General features: G+C 48.7%; 1 protein-coding gene across 4 annotated transcripts in view; it reads right to left on the bottom strand.

The window, feature by feature from the left end:
• TCHP (trichoplein keratin filament binding) overlaps positions 1 to 25,376 on the bottom strand; it is a 443,788-nt gene that overhangs the window by 313,407 nt on the left and 105,005 nt on the right. For all 4 annotated transcript variants that reach the window (XM_078667348.1, XM_078667345.1, XM_078667346.1 and 1 more), the window contains exon 4: positions 14,738 to 14,794. In XM_078667348.1, the coding sequence (XP_078523474.1) occupies positions 14,738 to 14,794 (57 nt within the window). The remainder of the gene's footprint in view (positions 1 to 14,737; positions 14,795 to 25,376) is intronic.

Consider the following 25,376-nt stretch of genomic DNA (forward strand, 5'->3'; position numbering starts at 1 on the left):
GGGACAGTTCGGCCTGGTTTAAGCCCAAAAACAGAGAGTTGGCATAGTCCAGTCTGGTAAGAACCAGAGCCTGGACCATGATCTGTCTTGTCTCAGCATCGAAAAATTTAAAAATGGGTCTAAGACCATGCAAAGTACCAAAACATACGCCAGCCACGCGTTTGGTATGGGAAATAAATGAAAGCTTGTCGTCGAACCACACCCCAAGGTTTCTGACTTCACTCACAGGGGTAGGCACAGGGCCAAGATCAGTAGGCCACCATTGATCTCCCCATAGACCACTTTCCTTACCGAAGATAATGACCTCGGTCTTAGAGGCATTTAGTTGTAATCGGTTGTCCGCCATCCAGCCAGCAACAGCTTTTAACGCTGACTGGAAGGTGGGGGCGTCCATGCTGGAGTCTCCATTCAGTGCCACCGCCAGCTGCGTGTCATCGGCGTATGACACTAAGGAAAGACCAAAACTATGGGCAACCTCCGCCAAAGGCTGAACATACAAATTAAATAAAGTGGGACTAAGAGCCGAACCTTGGGGAACACCCTGAAGAATAGGACGTGACGCAGAAACAAAAGGGGGGGTGGACACTTTAAAACCTCGATCCTTAAGAAAAGAGCGAAACCACTCAAGTGCCGTCTCTCCGACTCCAGCCTCCATCAGACGATGTAATAAAATCTGATGGGACACCGTGTCGAAAGCGGCACTGAGATCCAAAAGGATCAGTGCCGCCGTCTGACCCTGATCCAACATCTTCCTTATGTGTTCCACCACAGCCAAGAGAGCTGTTTCGGTGCTATGACCTGCACGGAATCCATTCTGGGAAATATCCAGTAGATTCGTTTCTTGCAGGTGAGCAGATAACATGCGGTTAGCATGAGCTTCCGCTAGCTTGGCTGGCCAAGGAAGAAGGGAAATGGGCCGGTAGTGTTCTGGTTTGGTCGGATCGAGGGTAGGTTTCTTAAGGATCGGAATGACCACAGCCTGTTTCCAGGCCTTGGGAACACTGCCGGAGCTGAAAGATATGTTGATGAGATCATGAAGGGCAGGATAACAACATTCAGCAAGTTCCCGGAACTGAGCAGGTCGCAAAGGATCATCCGGAGAGCCGGATTTAACTTTTGTTGTCAGAGCTAAGAACTCATCCCTGGTCGGACTAGGGATGGTTAGCAATGATTTTGGGGCCATAGAAGTAGGCATTTCCTCCCTGATGGGAAGCTGAGAAAATGACCTATAGATGGCCTCCACTTTTTCAACAAAAAACGAGGCTAGATCCTCGCAATGTGCCAAGGAGGGCTCAATAGTAACAGTGTCCGTCCTCTTGCTGGTAAGGTCCTTACATACCCTGAAGATGACCTTGGAGGGGTTTGTACTATTTTTTATCTCCAGAGCGTAAAAAGCAGCCCTAGCAGTGCAAATGGCCCGATGATACACTCTAGTGCAAGCCCTATAGGCCGCCTTGAGGTCAGTATCATACGCTTTACGCCAAGCGCGTTCTGCTTTTTTGCAAGAGACTTTCAGAGCTTTCAAAGATTCATCGTACCAAGGGCTTGAAGGGCTCGATTTGGTCTTACACCACTTGGCCGGAATGAGTTTATCTAAAGATTGATTGAGCCATTCACAGAAAGTATCATAGCCCCGGGAGACTTCAGTAGGAGGTGAAGGATGGTATTTCATCAGTAGCTGATGGAAATGCTCCAGATTCAAATTTCTCCAGGGACGTCTGAAACTGGCTGGAATCTTCTTTTCCGGGAAAGAAGAAGTAGTGGCAATAAGGATCTCAATCAAATGGTGATCAGTCCATGCCATTGGTCTAGGAGGCTGTACTGAAATGTTGGTTACCAGGTTCGTTATAACGGGATCTAGTATGTGGCCACCCGTATGGGTCGGTAGTTGGACCAGTTGAGTCATTTGGAGCGCTTCCAAATCCTCCAATAGGGTGTGTACCGAGTTGGAGAGTGGAACGTCCATATGAAGGTTAAGGTCACCTAGGATTGTAAAATTCGCCGATTTCAGAGCTAGGGAGGAGATCACCTCCGGGAGGCTTTGGCGAAAGGCACCATCGGGACCAGGGGGCCGATATATCAGAAGTCCCGTAAACGTAAAGTGGGGATTAACTGAGATGTTGCAAAGGGCACTCTCACATCCTGGCAATGAGATGGGTTTCCAAATGCAGGGGTAGCATGACTTCACCGCAACTGCTATACCTCCACCTCTGGCGTTACGGGGAAGGGAGTGCATAGTATATCCCACAGGCAAGGCTAGGTTCATAACCGCCATAGACTGGTCAAGCAGCCAAGTTTCCGTAAAGAAAAAGATATCCGGAGCCTCGTCCGTTATCAAGGTAAAAACTTCAAGGGCGTGGCAAGATAATGATCTGACGTTTAGATGAAAAATTTTGAGAGATGATGGAGTAGACAAAACTACAACAGTGTCCAATTTACAGACCGTAGCCGGCCTAGCTTGCAAACTCTTAATGGGCAACGGTAGAGGTAGTTTAAAAAGACAAAAGGGGCACTGATAAGGCCCACTAAGAGGATCCAGTGTGCCATGTCGGCAGGAAATTACCTGACTCCGCAGTAGGCGGATATTCTCAGCGGAAATCATCGTGAACAGGCCAGAGTCCCCTGCCCTAGCCCTGCCTTGGCGCTGACGGGCGCAGACGGGCAGGACTCTGGCGAGACTCAGGCGTAGCGAAGGCGTGACCGCTACGCTAGACCGCTACGCTACGGGCGAGCATTATGTAGGCGACTGGCGGTAACAAGCGCTAGCGCGCTAACCCCCGATGTGAAGGAACCAGCCTTCCCAAGATGGCGACGGCGTCACGTCAGAGACCACGTGATGCGGAACCCCAGGAGCCCGGACCCGCTAAGCAGCGGTGCTTGAATTTGTTATTATATGCGGTGAGGGGCCAGGGGGGGGTAGCGGCGATGGCAAGTTAAAAGGCAAAATGCAATTGAGAAAAAATAAAAGCAAACAGGTTTTAAAAAGAGCAGCGCGATTCGCACCACAGCGCAAGTCTGAGTAACGCTCAGCGCTTCGATAACGCGGTGGTCACCTTCTCCAGGCAGACCCCGTGTCCAGACTCGCCTTATGTAGGCGACTGGCGGTAACAAGCGCTAGCGCGCTAACCCCCGATGTGAAGGAACCAGCCTTCCCAAGATGGCGACGGCGTCACGTCAGAGACCACGTGATGCGGAACCCCAGGAGCCCGGACCCGCTAAGCAGCGGTGCTTGAATTTGTTATTATATGCGGTGAGGGGCCAGGGGGGGGTAGCGGCGATGGCAAGTTAAAAGGCAAAATGCAATTGAGAAAAAATAAAAGCAAACAGGTTTTAAAAAGAGCAGCGCGATTCGCACCACAGCGCAAGTCTGAGTAACGCTCAGCGCTTCGATAACGCGGTGGTCACCTTCTCCAGGCAGACCCCGTGTCCAGACTCGCCTTATGTAGGCGACTGGCGGTAACAAGCGCTAGCGCGCTAACCCCCGATGTGAAGGAACCAGCCTTCCCAAGATGGCGACGGCGTCACGTCAGAGACCACGTGATGCGGAACCCCAGGAGCCCGGACCCGCTAAGCAGCGGTGCTTGAATTTGTTATTATATGCGGTGAGGGGCCAGGGGGGGGTAGCGGCGATGGCAAGTTAAAAGGCAAAATGCAATTGAGAAAAAATAAAAGCAAACAGGTTTTAAAAAGAGCAGCGCGATTCGCACCACAGCGCAAGTCTGAGTAACGCTCAGCGCTTCGATAACGCGGTGGTCACCTTCTCCAGGCAGACCCCGTGTCCAGACTCGCCTTATGTAGGCGACTGGCGGTAACAAGCGCTAGCGCGCTAACCCCCGATGTGAAGGAACCAGCCTTCCCAAGATGGCGACGGCGTCACGTCAGAGACCACGTGATGCGGAACCCCAGGAGCCCGGACCCGCTAAGCAGCGGTGCTTGAATTTGTTATTATATGCGGTGAGGGGCCAGGGGGGGGTAGCGGCGATGGCAAGTTAAAAGGCAAAATGCAATTGAGAAAAAATAAAAGCAAACAGGTTTTAAAAAGAGCAGCGCGATTCGCACCACAGCGCAAGTCTGAGTAACGCTCAGCGCTTCGATAACGCGGTGGTCACCTTCTCCAGGCAGACCCCGTGTCCAGACTCGCCTTATGTAGGCGACTGGCGGTAACAAGCGCTAGCGCGCTAACCCCCGATGTGAAGGAACCAGCCTTCCCAAGATGGCGACGGCGTCACGTCAGAGACCACGTGATGCGGAACCCCAGGAGCCCGGACCCGCTAAGCAGCGGTGCTTGAATTTGTTATTATATGCGGTGAGGGGCCAGGGGGGGGTAGCGGCGATGGCAAGTTAAAAGGCAAAATGCAATTGAGAAAAAATAAAAGCAAACAGGTTTTAAAAAGAGCAGCGCGATTCGCACCACAGCGCAAGTCTGAGTAACGCTCAGCGCTTCGATAACGCGGTGGTCACCTTCTCCAGGCAGACCCCGTGTCCAGACTCGCCTTATGTAGGCGACTGGCGGTAACAAGCGCTAGCGCGCTAACCCCCGATGTGAAGGAACCAGCCTTCCCAAGATGGCGACGGCGTCACGTCAGAGACCACGTGATGCGGAACCCCAGGAGCCCGGACCCGCTAAGCAGCGGTGCTTGAATTTGTTATTATATGCGGTGAGGGGCCAGGGGGGGGTAGCGGCGATGGCAAGTTAAAAGGCAAAATGCAATTGAGAAAAAATAAAAGCAAACAGGTTTTAAAAAGAGCAGCGCGATTCGCACCACAGCGCAAGTCTGAGTAACGCTCAGCGCTTCGATAACGCGGTGGTCACCTTCTCCAGGCAGACCCCGTGTCCAGACTCGCCTTATGTAGGCGACTGGCGGTAACAAGCGCTAGCGCGCTAACCCCCGATGTGAAGGAACCAGCCTTCCCAAGATGGCGACGGCGTCACGTCAGAGACCACGTGATGCGGAACCCCAGGAGCCCGGACCCGCTAAGCAGCGGTGCTTGAATTTGTTATTATATGCGGTGAGGGGCCAGGGGGGGGTAGCGGCGATGGCAAGTTAAAAGGCAAAATGCAATTGAGAAAAAATAAAAGCAAACAGGTTTTAAAAAGAGCAGCGCGATTCGCACCACAGCGCAAGTCTGAGTAACGCTCAGCGCTTCGATAACGCGGTGGTCACCTTCTCCAGGCAGACCCCGTGTCCAGACTCGCCTTATGTAGGCGACTGGCGGTAACAAGCGCTAGCGCGCTAACCCCCGATGTGAAGGAACCAGCCTTCCCAAGATGGCGACGGCGTCACGTCAGAGACCACGTGATGCGGAACCCCAGGAGCCCGGACCCGCTAAGCAGCGGTGCTTGAATTTGTTATTATATGCGGTGAGGGGCCAGGGGGGGGTAGCGGCGATGGCAAGTTAAAAGGCAAAATGCAATTGAGAAAAAATAAAAGCAAACAGGTTTTAAAAAGAGCAGCGCGATTCGCACCACAGCGCAAGTCTGAGTAACGCTCAGCGCTTCGATAACGCGGTGGTCACCTTCTCACGTGCGCAGAAGAGGGCCGAGATCTCCCAACGCGTGGCGGAGCTGGAACAAATGCACCAACGCACGGGAGCCGCCCGAGCCTGGCGCCAATTGTGTACAGAAAGGAAGATGCTTGCGGCTCTAGACCAGGATGTAGCGGAATACACAGCCCTTCGGCTGCGACACGCATACTATACTGGAGGGGACCGTTGTGGGAGACTCCTGGCAAGCAGACTAGGGAGCAGCAACAGACGCGGCTCGTTCGGTCCATTCAGGTAGGGGATGCCGATCTGGTCACAGACGATGGCGCGATTGCCGCCGCCTTCGGGGACTTTTATGCCGACCTCTATGAGGCGGACCGCTTGGATCTACAATGCGGCCGAGACTACCTCCAGGGCGCGACCCTTCCTTCCTTGAATGAGGCACAGGCAGCGTTCCTAGATCGCCCCATAGGGTTGGAGGAAGTGATCTCGGCGATATCACACCTCAAGTTGGGAAAATTGCCAGGGCCGGACGGATACTCTGCGCCTTTTACAAGACGTTTTGCCCCCAGGTGGCCCCTTTACTACGTGATCTATTTAACACCTTCGATCAACCCGGTGCTGTGACCCCGGATCTACTGGAAGCTGCGATATCGGTCATACCTAAGCCGGGCCGTGACCCCACCCGGTGTGGATCATATCGGCCGATATCCCTTTTGAATATAGATCTCAAACTGTACACAGGGATCATCGTGAGCAGGCTCGCCCCTTATATGCAGCAGCTAGTGGATCCCGACCAGGCGGGGTTTATCCCACAGCGGCAGACCAGCGATAACACCAGGCGGGTTCTCATCTTGATAGAGGCCAGGTCTCGAACAAGACCGGGATGCATGCTCCTTACCATCGATGCCGAGAAGGCTTTCGATCGAGTGCACTGGCCGTATCTCGATCTGGCACTCCAGAAGTTTGGTATGGGGGAGACTCTCCGCAACCGGATTTTTAACTGTTATCGCCAGCCAGCGGCGACGGTCAGAGTCAATGGCCATACGTCTCCGCGCTTCCTGATCGGCCGTGGTACTAGGCAGGGGTGCCCATTGTCCCCCCTGTTGTTCGCTCTTTATATGGAGCCTCTAGCACAGCGCATACGGCAACACCCTCTCATTGAAGGTATCCCGTTCGGCGGCGACACACATAAGGTCAGCCTGTACGCGGACGACATTCTGCTTTCCCTGATGTCACCGATGCAGTCCCTTCGGGCCCTCTTTGTGGAACTCCACACCTTTGCCTTAGCCTCGGGCTTCAAGGTCAATGTGGGGAAGTCAGAGGCCCTGAATGTCTCTTTACCGCCCGCGGCGCTCACGGAGGTCAAAGCTGAGTACGACCTGTGGTGGCCCGCCTCCCCCGTTTCCTATCTTGGGGTGCTGCTGGCACCGACGGTGAGAGCCACGGCGGATGCCAACTACGCGAGGCTTAGTGCGCGCCTGCATCGGGTGCTCTGACGGTGGAAACACCTCACCCTCTCCTGGCTAGGTCGCATTGCTGCCGTCAAAATGACCTTGCTGCCTCAGATTCTCTATGTTTTTCAAACTCTCCCCCTCCGCCCCCCGGTGGGGTGGCTCCACAAGACGCAATCCGACCTGGCACGGTATGTTTGGAAGGGCCGGCGGCCGCGCTTTAAGCATGTGATCGCTACACTCCCCCCGGCTCATGGGGGCGTGGGGATGCCAGACCTCACCCTCTATTTTCAAGCTGCCCAGCTGCGCACACTGGTAGAATGGCATCAATTGGAATCTAGTAAACACTGGCTCTTCCAAGACCAGGCGGTGGCGGGCCGGCCTCTGCAGAGTGTCCCATTTTTACCGCGTCGCTATAGACCCCCTAACCTCTACGCGTCCCAAATCACGAGCACGGTCCTGACCACATGGGATACGGTGGCGGTACGGCGAGGCCTCACGTCGTTCCCCTCCCCGATGACACCGATCTTCGGCAATCCGGACTTTTCTCCGGGTCTTGACCCTCAGGCGTTTACGGTCTGGAGGTCGACGCCCTGCAGGGCGGTCGGCCACATGTTCGACCCCAACGATATCCTCTCCTTTCCGAAAGTGAGGGAGGATTATGGCATTCCGGAATCCGACCGCCTGCCATACCTTCAGGTCCGTCATTGGGTGCTTCATCCGTCCATTCAACCCGGTGCACAGCAACTCCTCACGCCCTACGAAAAATGGCTGTTGACACGTACCTCCGATAAGAAGCTACTCTCAGACTTATATCAACACTTGCTACTCACTAACACTCACTCCTACAATGCCGGGAGGGTCAGATGGGAGAGGGACCTGGGGAGGACACTCACCCACAAGGAATGGGAAGGCATATATCACAGGGCCCGCCACTCGGCCTACCATATGGGCCTAACTGAAACGCTGACTAAAGTAGCCACATACTGGTATCACACTCCTGAACGCATACACCGCTGGGACCCCCAAGTCACTGATCGCTGCTGGAGGGGGTGCGGGGAGCTTGGCACCCTAGAACATCTACTGTGGAGCTGCACACATCTGCAACCCTACTGGTCTGCCATACTTGACTTAATCGACGCACACTTAGACACCCAGCTCCCTAGGTTCCCTGCCTATGTGCTGCTTGGCCTCCCTAATGCCTTGATGTACCCCCTGAAATCTTTGAGAGGGAGGCTCATCGCGATTGCGCTGGGTGCGACAGTACAGAACATTGTGGCACATTGGAGGGACACTCAGCCTCCGTTGCAGCTTGGGTGGTTACATAGACTCTGGACGGTTCTGGGGATGGAGAAGCTGTCACTGACAAAAGCTGGGAGGGGGGATGAATTTGCAGAACTTTGGAGACCGTTTCTGACCCTGCTCACCAGGGAATTCAGGGAGTTGAGCTGCCCCCGATACTTGCGTCTGCTCCACCTGGCGGACACTCCACTCACAGACCCTACTGCACAAGCCCGTGGGCCGAGAGCTCGGCGACACGCAGCCTCCCAGGAGGTGATCTAAGACGGCAACAGTTGCCTTCAGCCCACACCCGTTGGACAAGGAGGGGGATGGGTGGCTTTTTTTTTGAGGGGGGACTAACTGGGATTGTTATTGTTTCACTCTATGGCATACCACATTTGATGACGGCTCCCGAACCTTAACTACGCGGCCGGCCCAGTTGGGTTGTAGGCGACTTGCTGTGTAATACACTGAACGAACTGGGTGCAGCTTGGGCCTCCTCACTTGCTGGTATTAGCATGGGAGGTCTGCGCCACTTGCAGCACGAGCCGATGTTTCTGTTGTGATATTTCTTGCAATAAAAAGATTTAATACTAAAAGGTAAAAGAACCGTGCCAGCAAAGTAGTCCCTTGTGGGCGTGTCTGCGTTGTGCTGTGGGCGTGGACTGGGGGCGTGACTAACGCTGGGGGCGTGTGGTCCGGCCATCATATAGTGGGCTGTGGGCGTGTGCTGGGGGCGTGACAAACGCCCTTCATGCCATGTGAGTCGTACATACATGCACCAATTATGTTGCTGCGCAGCATCAAGAGGCACGCTGGGGGCATGACACGCTGGGCCGTGAGGCATGCTGGGGACGTGAGGCACGCTGGGGACGTGAGAAACGCTGGGGGCATGTGCTACGTTCCGCCCTTCATGCCATGTGGGTCGTACATTAATCAGAAGATCGTCTGCTGTGGCCGTGTGTTGGGATATGACAAACGCGTTCAGCTGGAGGCGTGGTAAGTAACGTTACTGCAGCCTCTCCTGTGCGCTGTTACTGAACTCTCTCATTCAACAAAATTACACGCGCCTGCTACCATCAACCAGGGCTCTAGCCGGGCTCAGGCGGCGGATCAGTACAATAATTACACGCGCCTGATAACATCAACCAGGGCTGCCGCTGGGCCTCAAGCGGGGGAACACGCGCCTGCTAACATCAAACAGGCCGGCAACTGGGCCTCAAGCGGGGAACACGCAAATGAGCGTGTCTTCAGGGACAATTACTGCAGCCTCTCCTGCTCGCTGTCACTCAACTCTCTCATTAAACGGATGTACCCGCGGCTGATAACTCTCTCATTCAAAGACATTACACGCGCCTGCTAACATCAACCAGGGCTGTAGCCGGGCTCAGGCGGCGGATCACTACACCAATTACACGCGCCTGCTAACATCAACCAGTGCTGCAGCTGGGCCTTCTCCGTCCCGATTCTAATGAAACAAAATATGTTGTCTACCGCGAGATTTTAAAATAATTTGCCCTTGCCTAATACACACATTACACACATTCTATTTAATACCCAGACAACGTCGGGACGGGCTGCTAGTTCTTCATAAAAAAGGTGGGAGGAAGGTTGAATAGTTTTGCAAATAAATGGGGAGAAATGACTAACAACCCTTTGGTCTTGAGGACCGTAAGAGGTTTCATAATAGAGTTTACAGAGTATCCAAAATGAAATAACGACCAGGTTCCCTAGTATGGTCAGTAGAAGAAATACATGTAGTGGACTTAGAGCTTAAGTAAATGTTACAAAAAGGTGCAATAAAGGAAATTAGAGAAACAGTTTGATATGACGTTCTGTTTAGTCAAGAAGAAAGACAAAGTATGCAGTCCTATGATAAATTTACAGAACCTATATTCCCACTTAGCATACACACATTTGAAGATGGAAGGTTGGGGGTTATCCTTCTAGAAGGTATAGGTTAGTGATGTTAGACTACAAGGATGCTTATTTTACAATTGCCATTGATTAAGGGAGTCAAGGTTATCTCCATATCAGGTGAAGGAGGAATTTTTAACACTTTATTTGCATAACATTCAGGCAGATATCTTTCCCAGCGTGTTTCACAAAGGTTTTGCTCTGAGGCGTGGCTTACATGAGGGAACGAGGAGTATGGTTGATCACTTACCTGGAACACATTCTTACGCTTCGGGATTCAGTGGTAATTGATTATGGGTCAGAGTTTGTTGTAGAAATTGTTTTTTTTTTGTGAATTTGGAAAAATCCGTTTTGGTACTGAGCAAAGAGTCCGAATTTTTTTAGCTTCCAGGTGGACACGACCAGAGGGTTGCTAAATTTTCCTTAAAAAAAGGTAAAGATGATTCAATAAGAAGCTTGAGGTACCTCAAAAAAAATTTAATCTTTGAGAGCTTCAACGAGGGTTGTTGGTCTGTTGTCCTCTTCTACACAACTTATCTTACCAGGTCCCTTAAATCACAGGGCCTTGCAGAGTGTGAAAACGGAAGGTTTGAGACGAGGGCTAAGCAAGGTATGTGGACAAGAGTCGTCTGACACAGAAAGCTAAGGAATAATTACTTTGGTGGTTTGAGAATCTGAAGGCTTGGAATGGTTGAGCAATATTTGGTTTGTCATGGATTATGCCCTGGAATCAGAGGAGAATTCATCCAGATGAGTTGCCAGGTTGGGTGCTTGGAGACAGGGGGATGCTGAGCTTTGCTGGAGATGCAGCAGCATATAAACTGTTAAAAGCTGAAGGTAGGCTTGTTTTCGCTAAAGGTTTCAAAAGAAGGTCCTTCTTTATTACGGAAGATGGACAATGTTTTGGCTGTGAACTATGTTAACAGCCTGTGTGGTGGTCATACAAAGGGATTGGCAGAGCTGACATTACAGTTCAGGAAATTATGTTTGCAGCACAAGATCTTAGAGCAGAGTATCTTCCAAGTGTGGAGAACTGTGTGGCAGATTGGAATTTGCATCACGAGGCAGTTGTTTTCAGGCAAATCTAGCAGGGATTGGGCAATCTGGAGGTGGATTTATTTGCCTGTAGAGGACACGCCAGTTGCGACTTTATTACAATTGGCGACTAGATCCAAAGGCTGCAGCAGTGGATGCATTCCAGCAAGACAGGAGGGGGATGAAGGGTTATGCCTTTTTCCCCATTTAGGATGATTTAGAGAGTGATGATGATGGTAAGGAGGCGGAAAAGTCAGTTAGTTTTTATGACCCTTTTCTGGGGGTCCCAAATATAGTTCTAGGGAGCTAGCCATAGAGGAACCCTTTGTTAATCCAGTTATGGGGGACTGTTAGAAGAATGAGAAAGAGAGGAGCATCCGTTGGTTATGACGGCAATACTCAACCTTCTTGCCTGGAGAATATCAGGCAATTTGAGTCTCTCAATGGAATTTCGGACAAGACTGCACAATTACTTAAGGAGTTATTTGCTCCAAATCCTAAACATAGATGCAGGAGTGCTAGTAATGCCTAGGTTCATTGGTGCGTGGAAAGGGGTCTGGATACTAAAGACAATTGAGAGAGACTGCAAATATTCTGGCGATCTAGTTGAAGGGAATTCTTCTGAGATGTTTGCCAAAGACTATATTATTATATGGTAACTTGGTTCAGTGTTACGGCCATTTTAGGCTTGACCTTCAAATTGGTTCTTAGGGCTAAGGGAACTGAGTGGGAAGTGGACAATGTTATTGTGTCTTGTAGATGTTAAAAAGGTTTCCGACGTGAAGGCTCTACAGTTTGTTGTTGTTACTTATCAGGTGGTGTGCATTTCGAGATTTGGAATTGAACTGAAACTATGGTCTGATTTATATGCTGGCAAAGAGGGAACTCTGTCATAACAGCAATGGAGTTCCCTCCCCCCACCCCTCAATATAGTGGTCAGCCTGCCGCATTTACATACAGGCGGATCTTAGGGTTAATCAAAGCGGAGACTTCTCCAGATTGGGAACTTAAACTAGCCCTGGCAGATTTTGTCAGACAGCCCCCATATGGTGCATAACAAGCAAGGGCAGTGAGCGAGCCAGACCACTACAAGGGTTCTCCCCCAAAAGATATTTCGGGGAAAAAATTTCAAAAGTGGTGCATTCTACTACACATTTTTCATTACATATTCAATTGTATTATTTTTTAAAGAATAGTAAATGTTGACCTTACAGTGCACCAGGATATGGCAATCTTTATTGGGGCTCTTCAATGATTCCCTCACTATCAGCCTCCAGCAGTGCCTCTCATTTCCGATAGCCCTTGTCTTCGCATGTATTTCATTTGTATTACAGTGCACCTCATACCAGTGTAGGGTGTCGGAGCATTTTACATCACACACACGGTCAGAGACAATGAATCATACGTGTGCAAATAAGGAGACTAAAAGGTGTAGGATTCACATGTAATACATAGTGGTAGGCCTTTTCTTAAGAGTGCTTGGTCTAGAGAAGTACAGACTCAAGATTCAGAAAGTAACACATTGGTTAGGATTGACTTTACTAATAAGAATTCATTTCTACCCAAACAAACCCTTTTTAGCGGAATTAGGTACATTAATCACCAGAGTTATCTAAGTACTTTCATTGTTGCCTGATAACTGTTGGATATACAAGGAACTCTGCAGTGCTTTTAAAACTGCTGCCCTGCTACAAAACCTACCCCCTGTAACAAAAGCGGCCCTCACCCATCCAGCCTCCCAGGGAAAACGCCTGATGTCCGGTATGGCCAGTCCAACTTTGCTACTCTGTCTATGTCGTAATTAATCCCCTTCGACAGTCCTGGGGATTTGGGGCCATTAGAGCAATTGCTACTTGTCCACCCGCCCAATTCAGATGAGCTGATATGTAGTCATTTGTTTTTTACTGTCCTTACCACCATGAGAAACCTGGCGATAAGGAACAGTAAGAACATTATAATCCTCTCCCCGCCATGGGAGAAGCATCTGGATTTTCTTTTTGAAAAGAATACTGTTTGCTATAGGGATGCATCCTTCTGACGCAGCCCTGTAGCAAACAGTAAAACGAATTGACATGAATCGCTGTAAAGGTGGTTCCTGCCTATGCCTTAATAAATTACTGCCAGCTGGGGGGTCATTTATAAATCTGGTGGGCGGAGTAGTCTCAGCTTGACAGACATAAAGTTCTCTGTCAGGTCAAGGGACAAACTTCGTCCATCAGGCATTAAATCGGGCCAATGTCAGATTCAGTTTTTGATTCCATTTTTGAAAAATACCCAAAGCGTTGCTTAGTGAATTATCTGGAGGAGTATGAGTCAAACTCAGGAAAGTTGGAGAAGAGCAGCTGATTGTTTCAGAATGGTTAAAGCGTCTTCTACGCCTAGTATTTCTAAGATGGGAGAAAGCAGTAATGTTGGAAGCTGGCATTGATTAGTCTAGATTCAGGGCATGCTCTGTGAATGAGCAATGGCAACTAAAGTTTTCTGGTCGGTGTTGGACTGCAGAAGATTGGGAGAGCAACTGGTTCATCAAATGCAGGTGTATTTGCAAGTTTTAATTTGAGACCTGTGGTGTGTTGCTAGTACAGCGTTGAAGAGCTTTTAACATGCAAAATGGTAGCCTCTGGTCTTGTTATAAAATGGTAATTGCCTTATATAGGTTCAAGGGAACCTAGATTGTATTAAAGATGCAGAGATTGACATTATTGCACCCTCCACATCCTATTTGGAAGTGTAAAAAAAAAAAGGAGGTTAAATAGTTCATGACAATATTTTGTAAATCCAAGAAGTTACACTGTTTAGCAAAAGTGTATACGTTTAGAATTCCAAGGTGTTCTCAACAGATTTAGAATGTGCACTATTGTCTTTTTTCTGTTTAACAGGCGGACAACAAGAGTGACATACATGACATGCGGAGGAGAGAGCATGGATAGAAGGAGTGGAAGTTCTGAAACTGAATTTGGGAATTCAGAATCTTACAAAGACGAGTATTCTGGAATACATTAGCTTATATGTTGGATCTTTATGTGTAGTTATGTTATTTTAAGTGCTGTAGACAGCTGGGGCTAGAGAGCTTAATGCATAATGACAGCCTCTGCATATTTAGCAAAATCTAAATTCGCTAGACACTACATTATGAGAATCAACATTTTTCACTAGAGTCATCTTAGGTTGGTAGAGCAGTGGGAGAAAGAACTGGGGGGCTTGTTATGTCTGTTAGCATTTACATACAATGATTTCACTTTCTAAAATTCCCTGTTGCTTCTTAAGTACAAGATTAAGAAATCTGTCTTGTTTCAAGCTTTCAGACAACTGTGAAAGGCCAACTTGATAAATCATCATGCATGCCATAATCTAAAATGTTTTCTTTGGTGCTTTCGCAAATCAACTGTTTACAAATACCCAACCTTATATTTTCTTCCATTTAAAAGCTTATTAAGTTCCAGAATTTTTGTAGCTTTGACTTGAAAGAGCACCAAAATATCTAGTCATGATAACATTGGTGTACAAAGTGAATGATTATCATAGGCAGGGTAAAACTAGGGAGAAATAGCCATGCTCATACTCACCTCTCGTAGTTTAGCATTGTTGTCTTTCCAATGTTCATACAAAAGATCTTCAGCAACCTAAAAATTCAATGAAATGTGTTTATTTAATCACATTTGTTTATTACAACTCACTCTCCATGTAGCTGAAAATGTAAATGCACTTTGATTTTTAGCAAAATAAACAAGGAAGACGACATTCTTCTGGGTTGCCACTTTTCGTTGCTCCTTTCCATGAGCAAAAATTCACAGTAACTCAGTTTCTAGCTAAATAAGCAGAACCAAATTACCAGTACATTCAGGAAAGTACTACTATAGTGATGTATGTTGGTTTTCTTGGTTACTTGTGGAGCACTGACATTCTCTGTGTGATATATATATATATATATATTAGAAGTTTTGTCCAGGACAGACGAAGTCGCACTCTCATTGAACCTGGGAAGAAGACAGACAGCTGAAATTTCTGGAACCAGCATTCTTGCCTAACACGTTTCAGATTTCAATATCCTCGATCACAGGCTGCTAATTGGTCCAGTGCAACTTAACAAACAAACCACTGCAGTTTTCTGCTTTCTCCATTTTATTGACCCCAGGTGTGTACATTTAAAGGATTAGTAGACATGGTAGGTTCTGAGAGATTTCCTGAAGGTGAGGTGGAGATAGGATAATAAGTAGCACGAGAGCGTTCAAGCGTTTTGAGACAGTACAGAAATAGAGTAGCCTTCAAAGTGAATTTGTTTAAAATGCAGTGGACTTTCATTTTTCATTAAAGTTTAGCTTTTGATCAAAGATATCTAGTGTGGAGAGAGGGTAAGAAGGTGTCTTAAACAAAAGCAGGGTTGAATCAGTAAAATGCCTGATGAGCAACACTGGATTCTTAAAGTGATGTCCTAGAAAACAGGTGCAGGGATTGACAAGCTTCGGAGGTGCACACAAGCCATATAAATAGGACTGACAAATGTTGCTTCTGCTGCAGTTTGTAGATGTTATAGGATGAACATCTCAGGTACCGGGTTTACAAGGATAAGTTGACATGTCAACCAAAGAACGGAATGTAAGAGGAAGAAAAGCAAATCTATTTTTGTGCAAACAGATTTCAAGGAAACAGGAAGCAACCATACTTTTCTAGTTTGGGAATGAGAAGTTCTTATAGAAGGTGAAACAAAGGTTTTCTACCTTATAGGCACTGCAAGGCAAGGCACCTATAGAGGAGGAGAGGAAGTGGGGGGTATCACAAAAGGGAGTCAGTACCAATGATAAGTACTTCCGTCTTGTAAGAGTTCACCTTTAAAAGGTTATTCCTCATCCAGAGTTGGATCACACGTCTCCAAATGCTCAATTGTGCTCGCAGTTGGTAAAGTCTTAAAATAATATGAGTGGGTGAGGTAGCCAACTGGGACACCGAACGGTTGAATTTCTACAAGGGTTTTGCGTGTGTTCCCTCTCTGGGCCACCCTGCATTTGCTGAACAGGCAGACAGAGCTCATCTAGAACATTGGGTACCGATGTTTGACAGTACATTTATGTGCTGCAGGTGTATGGAGGAAGGCCTTATCTTTTGCATTTATTCCTTCTGGGCAACAGGTACAATGCCAAGACAAGGGGGGAGTGGATTGACGCTGAAATGGTCTCGCCGTCGGATGTCTGTAGGGTGTAGAGGAATTTGGTCACTGTTGGTTAAGCCTATTTATACACCCGAATTGTTCTCTCTCTCCTTCTCACCCATTGCAGGTACAGTCGCCTGGTGATAGTAACCCCAACTCGATGTGTGAATCTGTTATTTTTGTTTATTTATTTATTTTGTTTTTTACAGACTACAAAAAGTAACCAAACTCAGCACAGTCGATTGCATAGTGCACCTCATGTCACAGCACTATTGAAAGTCATCTTGTAAACCATAGACTAATAACACCGTTTCACCTGTCCACGTAAGACAAAACAGAACACCCTACCCACGTAATAATGAGTCCCGAAAACATTACAAACGTAAAGACACATTTTTTTTATATTAAAATAGTCCAAAGTCACGACTTATAGCGTTCCTGGCCAGGCGATCCAGCCGGTGCATTTGAGGTAAACGAACGGGCATCGGTGCTCACCCTTAGTAAGTACGCACATAATAGGTCCCATATATTTTTAGGTCTGGAGATACAGGGCTGCAAATCGGCATGTATTTCCATTTGCACGTTACAGTACACCAAATCCGACAGACGCATTTCGTTGGTTGCTGCTCTTCCTCTGACCCATTGTTTTGATACTAATCTGTTCGCTAACAGGAGGGCCAGTGCCACCAGTTTCATGTGCATTTTATTGACTCTGTGCATCCACCCCAATAATGCGATCTTCGAGTCTCCTTGTATATGTTCACTCACCATTTCAGAGAGAGCATCACCAACACTGCTTCAGAAGTTATATATACGAGAGCCATTCCAAGGAAGTGCAGAAAATATGCATCACCAACCCACATCCCAGTGTGATTGGGTGTGTATTCAGTGCCATCTTGTAAAGGGCTAGTGATGTGTGAAACAGTGCATGCAGGTATAGAAGGTCTATCATATGAAGCCTACTACTCTGAGTAAGTAAAGACGTTTGGGTGAAACAATATTGCTGCTCTATGTCCAATAGTTTGGTGTGTAACCAGTAGCGGCTGGTGACATTTGAAAGTGGTAGGCCGTAAAAGTTCAGGATCAATGCCTAGTGGCGAGCGAGCATAGCAAGTGAGCCCTACTGTCATAAGGGTGGCTCGGGGGATTCTCCCCCTGAGAAATGTTTGAAAAAAGAGTGGGCAAATGGTGCATTTTCAAGCAAATTTGAGAAAGTAAGAAGGTTAATAAAGCAAAAGTGTTGTTATGTATTGCTGTCAGGTTATGAATATGACATGAACTACTGCCCGATCCATGACCCCCTTGCAAACTAATTATTTTGTTTATGCAAATTTACTTTTTTCAGTACAGACTTCCATCGGGATGTTTCAGTACAGACTTTCATCGGGTGTAGCTTGGTCAGTAAGATGGGGGGGGGGGGGGGGGAGCTTCATATTTTTCAACAATAACACTAGCAAGTCGGGGCGTGGCCAAGCAGTGATATGAGGCACTGAGTTGGTTCTCCTTTCACCTGAGCCATTGGGGCCTGCAGGACCACTGATTCGCCAACCAGTAGAGTGCAGCCTGATGCCTGTACAGATGCCTAGCCTGTGTAACCTGGAAGAGCCTGAGTGACAACTAAACTGCGTAATGGATCGGAGCAAGGGCTCTGGGGCCCGGGGGCTCAAGGTGGCACAAACCAACAAACTGGACAGTTACACAGTTTCCAAAGACATGCAACAGAGCCGAGAAAAGGAATTATCACTGAAAGACGTCATGGACGCTATCACTGGAGTCAAAACCTCCCTTGAACATAAAATGGACACCATGGCTATCGACGTGAACCTCATAAGGGCGGATCTGGGGAAGCTGAACGAGAAGGTCAAGCAGGTGGAGCTCACCGCCGCGAGTCTCGTCAGAGATGTCATGCAACTCCAAGGAGAAGTCCACGATTTACAAGACTTCCGCAAACTCACGGATTTAAAACTGGACGACTACGAAGGCCGTCTACGGCGCAACAATCTCCACATCCTTGGTGTTCCAGAGAAATCAGAGGGGCAGTCCCCTGACCTATTTGTTGAGGACCTTATACTAAAGCACATCCAGCCCAAAGGCCTCAGCAAGTTCTTTGTCATCGAACGGGCACATAGGGTCCCGGGCAGCCGTCCCAAGCCAGACGCTCCCCGGGGCCGATGCGGGCCAGAGTCCTGAACTTTCGGAACAGGGATGTCAACCTCCAAAATGCCAAGACGGGGGCCGTCCTCCGCTATGAGAATGCAGACATAACCTTTTTTCTGGACTTCACGCAGAGGGTACAAAAGCAGAGGAGGTAGTTCTTCTCCATGAAAAGAGTACTTAGAGACAGAGGACTGAAATATTCGATGCTATTTCCAGCACATCTTGAGGTTGAGGCAGATGGAAGGGCCTGGTTTTTTGAGCACCCCGAGGCAGTGGCTGACTGGATCGAGCACCGTGGAATGAGGAGCCCAGGTGGCCTCGTCGTAAGGGAGAGTGAGGTCAATCGCCCTGCCTGAGGAGAGGGCCGTATTGAGATTTTTTTCCGGTTTGAGTATGTTGGACCTGGGGCGGGGTGGGTTTTGAGAGGCAATTCCATATATCTAATCCTTCACGGTAGTGGACCCTTTTAGACATGACACGCTTAGTTCAATGAGGATGTACACTTGACTTGTTTGGGAATGTGAGGCTGGGTCTCTATTTCCCCCTTTTCTTCTACTTTTAGTTATTTCCGAGGGCGACAGGCACTCTGCAAGTTTTTGATGGGCAGTTCTAGGCCCAGAGTGCAGGGCAGCGGGGTGGAGGGTTGTTGGGTGGGGGTGTTTTGTTTGATTTTGGTTATGTTTATTGCATCAGCAACATCTATAGTAATTTTCATAGAGGAAATCGAAACTCACGCCGCTTCTCCTGTAAAGAGATTAGAGATGTCTTCTCATCAACCATGGCTACACAGAGAGACCTAGGAATTAAATTGTTAAGCTGGAATGTCAGTGGGTTAGGGGACAAGATCAAACGCAGTGTTGTTCTCCAGTACATCAAGCGTCAGGTCCCCGATATTGTACTACTCCAAGAAACCCATCTCATTGGAAATACATGCAAAGCTTTACATAGAGGGGGCTACATAAAGTTGGCTCATGCAGGATTCACCTCCAGCTCACGAGGGGTGGGTATTATGATGAAGAAATCTTTTCCTCTTGTGGTACGGGCAACCTTGACAGATGACCGGGGACGGTATATTGGGGTCTCGGGTACACGGGAGGGACACCCCATCACACTCCTTTCGGTCTACGTTCCACCTGACCTACGGGCCACTACCTTTAGAGATTTAGGGACTATATTACTAGCTATTCCAGAGCGTCTGTTAATACTAGGAGGGGACTTAAACTCAGTAGTCTCGGGCGAGATAGATCGACATCCCCCCCGAATGTTGGCTTCCTGAATTTCTTGAGACCATGGGGCTGGTGGATGGCTGGCGGACCTATCACCCAAACACAATGCAATACACTTTTCATTCTTTCATTCCGGGGCACATGGGAGCCTCTCACGTATAGATTATTTTTTGGTGCCTGCATCTCAGGTAGCTCACATTAAATGAGTCTAAATATCTGGCCTGGGGAATCTCCGACTATTTGCCAGTTTGGATTCACATGGTCCTTGATTATAAATAGGTGGGACGGGTGGCCCCCATCAACCTGTGGTATTTCAGAGATCTCAAAATTTGAAATAGATAATTACTTTACTGACAATGAAGGGATCAGTGGATTCCCTGCAGACGTTATGGGAAGCCTTCAAGACAGTGATTTGGGGTCAAGCCCTATCCCTAATCTTGCTCACTTGGCCACTGGATTCAAGATAGCCTGGCTGATGAGGATTATGAATCCGAAACCGGTCCCAGGATGCTTGTTTCCGGTCCATGGAAGTCATGGCTTGGCAGTTCGGGCTGGACTGTTCCCATGAGGCACAGGGTCAGACTGATTTGCATATAGCCATGTCTGAAATGGGGTGGCTGAGTGGGCTAAAGAATGGTGATGGATTAAACCCAGATCAGTTGACTGGGGGTGAGTGTTTGATTTGCTCAAACGCTCCGTCCATCATCCCCTTTTGTATCGCTTTGTTCGCCCTAAGTGTGGCAGGGTATGCTCAGACGTGAGTCCCTTGCTCACTTGGCCACTGAATTCAAGATAGCCTGGCTGATGAGGATTATGAATCCGAACCCGGCCCCAGGATGCTTGTTTCCGGTCCATGGAAGACATGGCTTGGCAGTTCGGGCTGGACTGTTCCCATGAGGCACAGGGTCAGACTGATTTGCATATAGCCATGTCTTAAATGGGGTGGCTAAGTGGGCTAAAGAATGGTGATGGATTAAACCCAGATCAGTTGACTGGGGGTGAGTGTTTGATTTGCTCAAATGCTCCGTCCATCATCCCCTTTTATATCGCTTTGTTCGCCCTAAGTGTGGCAGGGTATGCTCAGACGTGAGTCCCTTGCTTACTTGGCCACTGGATTCAAGATAGCCTGGCTGATGAGGATTATGAATCCGAAACCGGTCCCAGGATGCTTGTTTCCGGTCCATGGAAGACATGGCTTGGCAGTTCGGGCTGGACTGTTCCCATGAGGCACAGGGTCAGACTGATTTGCATATAGCCATGTCTGAAATGGGGTGGCTGAGTGGGCTAAAGAATGGTGATGGATTAAACCCAGATCAGTTGACTGGGGGTGAGTGTTTGATTTGCTCAAATGCTCCGTCCATCATCCCCTTTTATATCGCTTTGTTCGCCCTAAGTGTGGCAGGGTATGCTCAGATGCGAGTCCCTTGCTTACTTGGCCACTGGATTCAAGATAGCCTGGCTGATGAGGATTATGAATCCGAAACCGGTCCCAGGATGCTTGTTTCCGGTCCATGGAAGACATGGCATGGCAGTTCGGGCTGGACTGTTCCCATGAGGCACAAGGTCAGACTGATTTGCATATAGCCATGTCTGAAATGGGGTGGCTGAGTGGGCTAAAGAATGGTGATGGATTAAACCCAGATCAGTTGACTGGGGGTGAGTATTTGATTTGCTCAAACGCTCCGTCCATCATCCCCTTTTGTATCGCTTTGTTCGCCCTAAGTGTGGCAGGGTATGCTCAGACGGGAGTCCCTTGCTCACTTGGCCACTGGATTCAAGATAGCCTGGCTGATGAGGATTATGAATCCGAAACCGGTCCCAGGATGCTTGTTTCCAAGCCATGGAAGACATGGCTTGGCAGTTCGGGCTGGACTGTTCCCATGAGGCACAGGGTCAGACTGATTTGCATATAGCCATGTCTGAAACGGGGTGGCTGAGTGGGCTAAAGAATGGTGATGGATTAAACCCAGATCAGTTGACTGGGGGTGAGTGTTTGATTTGCTCAACGCTCAGTCCATCATCCCCTTTTGTATCGCTTTGTTCGCCCTAAGTGTGGCAGGGTATGCTCAGACGTGAGTCCCTTGCTCACTTGGCCACTGGATTCAAGATAGCCTGGCTGATGAGGATTATGAATCCGAAACCGGTCCCAGGATGCTTGTTTCCGGTCCATGGAAGACATGGCTTGGCAGTTCGGGCTGGACTGTTCCCATGAGGCACAGGGTCAGACTGATTTGCATATAGCCATGTCTGAAATGGGGTGGGTGAGTGGGCTAAAGAACGGTGATGGACTAAACCCAGATCAGTTGACTGGGGGTGAGTGTTTAATTTGCTCAAACGCTCCGTAATTCATCCCCTTTTGTATCGCTTTGTTCGCCCTAAGTGTGGCAGGGTATGCTCAGACGTGAGTCCCTTGCTCACTTGGCCACTGGATTCAAGATAGCCTGGCTGATGAGGATTATGAATCCGAAACCGGTCCCAGGATGCTTGTTTCCGGTTCATGGAAGACATGGCTTGGCAGTTCGGGCTGGACTGTTCCCATGAGGCACAGGGTCAGACTGATTTGCATATAGCCATGTCTGAAATGGGGTGGCTGAGTGGGCTAAAGAACGGTGATGGATTAAACCCAGATCAGTTGACTGGGGGTGAGTGTTTGATTTGCTCAAACGTTCCGTCCATCATCCCCTTTTGTATCGCTTTGTTCGCCCTAAGTGTGGCAGGGTATGCTCAGACGTGAGTCCCTTGCTCACTTGGCCACTGGATTCAAGATAGCCTGGCTGATGAGGATTATGAATCCGAAACCGGTCCCAGGATGCTTGTTTCCGGTCTATGGAAGACATGGCTTGGCAGTTCGGGCTGACTGTTCCGGTGAGGCACAGGGTCAGACTGATTTGCATATAGCCATGTCTGAAATGGGGTGGCTGAGTGGGCTAAAAAATGGTGATAGATTAAACCCAGATAAGTTGACTGGGGGTGAGTATTTGATTTGCTCAAACGCTCCGTCCATCATCCCCTTTTGTATCGCTATCCCTAATCTCGGGCAAGAAGAAAGATCGCCACAGAGAGATAGTGGCCATTGAGGCAGAGATTAGCCAATTAGAAACTGACCTGGACTCGGAGCTTACACCTTATAAACTCCACTATTTAAAACACCGACAGCAGGAATATAGAGTATTGGTGACTGGCCAGGCAAAGGCCTTGGGAAGAGCTGCGCAGGGATGGCTTTATGAGGTGGGGAATAAAGCTGGGAAATTACTAGCACGGTTGGACAAGAAAGAATGGGCAAGCTGACTAGAGCCGGAACTTCGAGGGGAGGGAGGTAGCCCCCTCACAGATCCTCAAAGCATTGTTGACAAGTTTGCTGCCCACTTCTGCGCTGTTTACTCTTCCACAGCTCCCTATTCCGTAGAGGACTCCCGTCGGATGTTAGCAGACATTGCGCTGCCCAAGCTCTTAGTAGATGACCGCGACTTTTTAGATAGTAACATGTCCAATGAAGAAATAGCGAAGGCAATAAGGTCCATCCGATCGGGGAAGGCCTCTGGCGCTAATGGGCTTACAGTCGAACTATACAAACTTAAACTGGACAGGCTGGCCTTATATCTCAGGGCTATGTATGAGGAATCAAGGGAAAAAGTGTTCTTACCGATAGACCAGAGGACGGCCACCATCATCGTTATTCATAAGGAGGGGAAACTTAGAACTGACTATAGGTCGTATCGACCTATTTCTCTCCTGAATGCGAAGCCCAAGATTTTGGCTAAGCTTCTGCCCAACCGTCTGATCACAGTGATTGAGACTTTAGTCCATCCAGATCAATCTGGTTTCATTCTGCATCGTAACACGGCACTCCACTTGCGTAGGGTGCATGGTGTCCTAGGCAGAGCAGCCTCCATCTTAGAACCAGCTGTAATAGTCTCCCTAGATGCCACCATGGCTTTCGACACCATTGAGTGGCCGTATCTTTGTGCAGTTCTAGAGAAGTTGGGATTTGGCCCAAAATATATCCAATAGGTGCAGTTTCTGTATGCTAACCCGCAAGCGCAAGTAGTAGTTAATAACAAAAAATCCGCCACCTTTGAGCTGGGTCGGGGGACCCGGCAAGGATGTCCGCTGTCCCCCCTCCTGTTTGCCCTCGCTTTGGAGCCACTGGCAGCCTGGATACGCAGAGACCCGATGATTCGGGGCATGCGCTGGTCCCCGGAGTGGGAGGACCGCATCTCGCTCTACGCGGATGATATCCTACTCTATCTGACTCCTCCGAGGCGGTCCCTGATTGTTGTCCTGGATATTCTTGCTATTTTCGGTAGGTTCTCCGGGTACTCTATTAATTGGAGTAAATCCCTGTGGTTCACTTTGGCTGGAGAGCCGCCTATCCCACCAAAGGGTTGCCCAATACAAATTCGTACAGAGGGCTTCAAATACCTGGGGATTTTTCTCTCCCTGGATTCCTCACTCTGTTACTCCCAGAACCTACTCCCCCCCCCTCCTTGACCAGGCTGTGTAAGGACAAAACAACTGGAAGTTACTCCAGCTTTCCCTACTGGGAAAAGCAGCACTTTTAAAAATGATGTCTTTGCCTCAGTTTTTATATGCCCTGCAGAATTCCCTAGACCCGGTCCCAGCGTCCTAATTCAGGGAGGTGGAGGGTCTTCTGCAGGACTTGTGGAGTGGAAAGCCATGTATCGCCCTTAGTAAGCTCACATTGAATTGGTATGACGGGGACATTAGCCTCCCTGATATCAAAAAGTATTACTGGGTGGCCCATCTAGCTGCCATCTATCATGGCACCTACATGCGTCCCGGAAATCCAGGCTATAAATGGATAGATGGCTCCGTTCGGATGGGAACTACAATAGAGCGCTTTATTCCAAACCGCAACGCTTTAATCTCACAGACCCCACCAAACACTCAGTCCATATTTGGCACAAGGCCGCTAAACGCCTTGGATGGAGTTGCAGGCTCACTCTTGCAACCCTGTTATGGGACTCAGAACAACTGGGTAGCTTGTGGAAAAGCAAAGGGTTTGACAAATGGGACCTTATAGGCCTCTCGCATATAGGTGATCTATGGGACAAAACAGATATTAAGTCATTCGCCACCCTGCAACAGCAATTCGAGTTAGCTGACTCGGCATTCTTCCGTTACATACAGGTCAGACACGCTCTGCGTTCCCATCTACAGCATGGTACCACCCTTTCCGAATCTTCCCCATTGGAGGACAGAATCTTAGACAGCCACATCCCAGATAACACTATTTCATTGATATATACAAAGTTGATAAACAATATGCCAGACCCTCTTCAGTCGCTTCGGGAGAAATGGTCCAGAGAAGGAATCGAGATGAATGACGAGGAATGGCAGGAGGCCGTTTCCTCGCCTAGAGTCATGGCAATACCAGCGCGCCTCCGACTAGTGTAACTTAAAAAGTACTCCATAGGATTTATGTAACAAGACCCCGTCTGGTACGGATGGGGCGAATGGACGGGGGGACGGGGGAGGGACGGACTGTAGGCGGTGATGTGGCCAGGTAGGTACTTTTATGCACATAATTTGGGAATTTGACATTATTCAACTCTACTGGCGCAAAGTACACAACATCATTAACGTAGTGTTATCCACACAACTCAGCCTAGAAACTCATAGATGTCTATTGAATATATGGGAGCCTACAGATCT

Source organism: Lissotriton helveticus, chromosome 11 (assembly GCF_964261635.1).
Source record: "Lissotriton helveticus chromosome 11, aLisHel1.1, whole genome shotgun sequence".
In the NCBI taxonomy this organism is placed as follows: domain Eukaryota; kingdom Metazoa; phylum Chordata; class Amphibia; order Caudata; family Salamandridae; genus Lissotriton; species Lissotriton helveticus.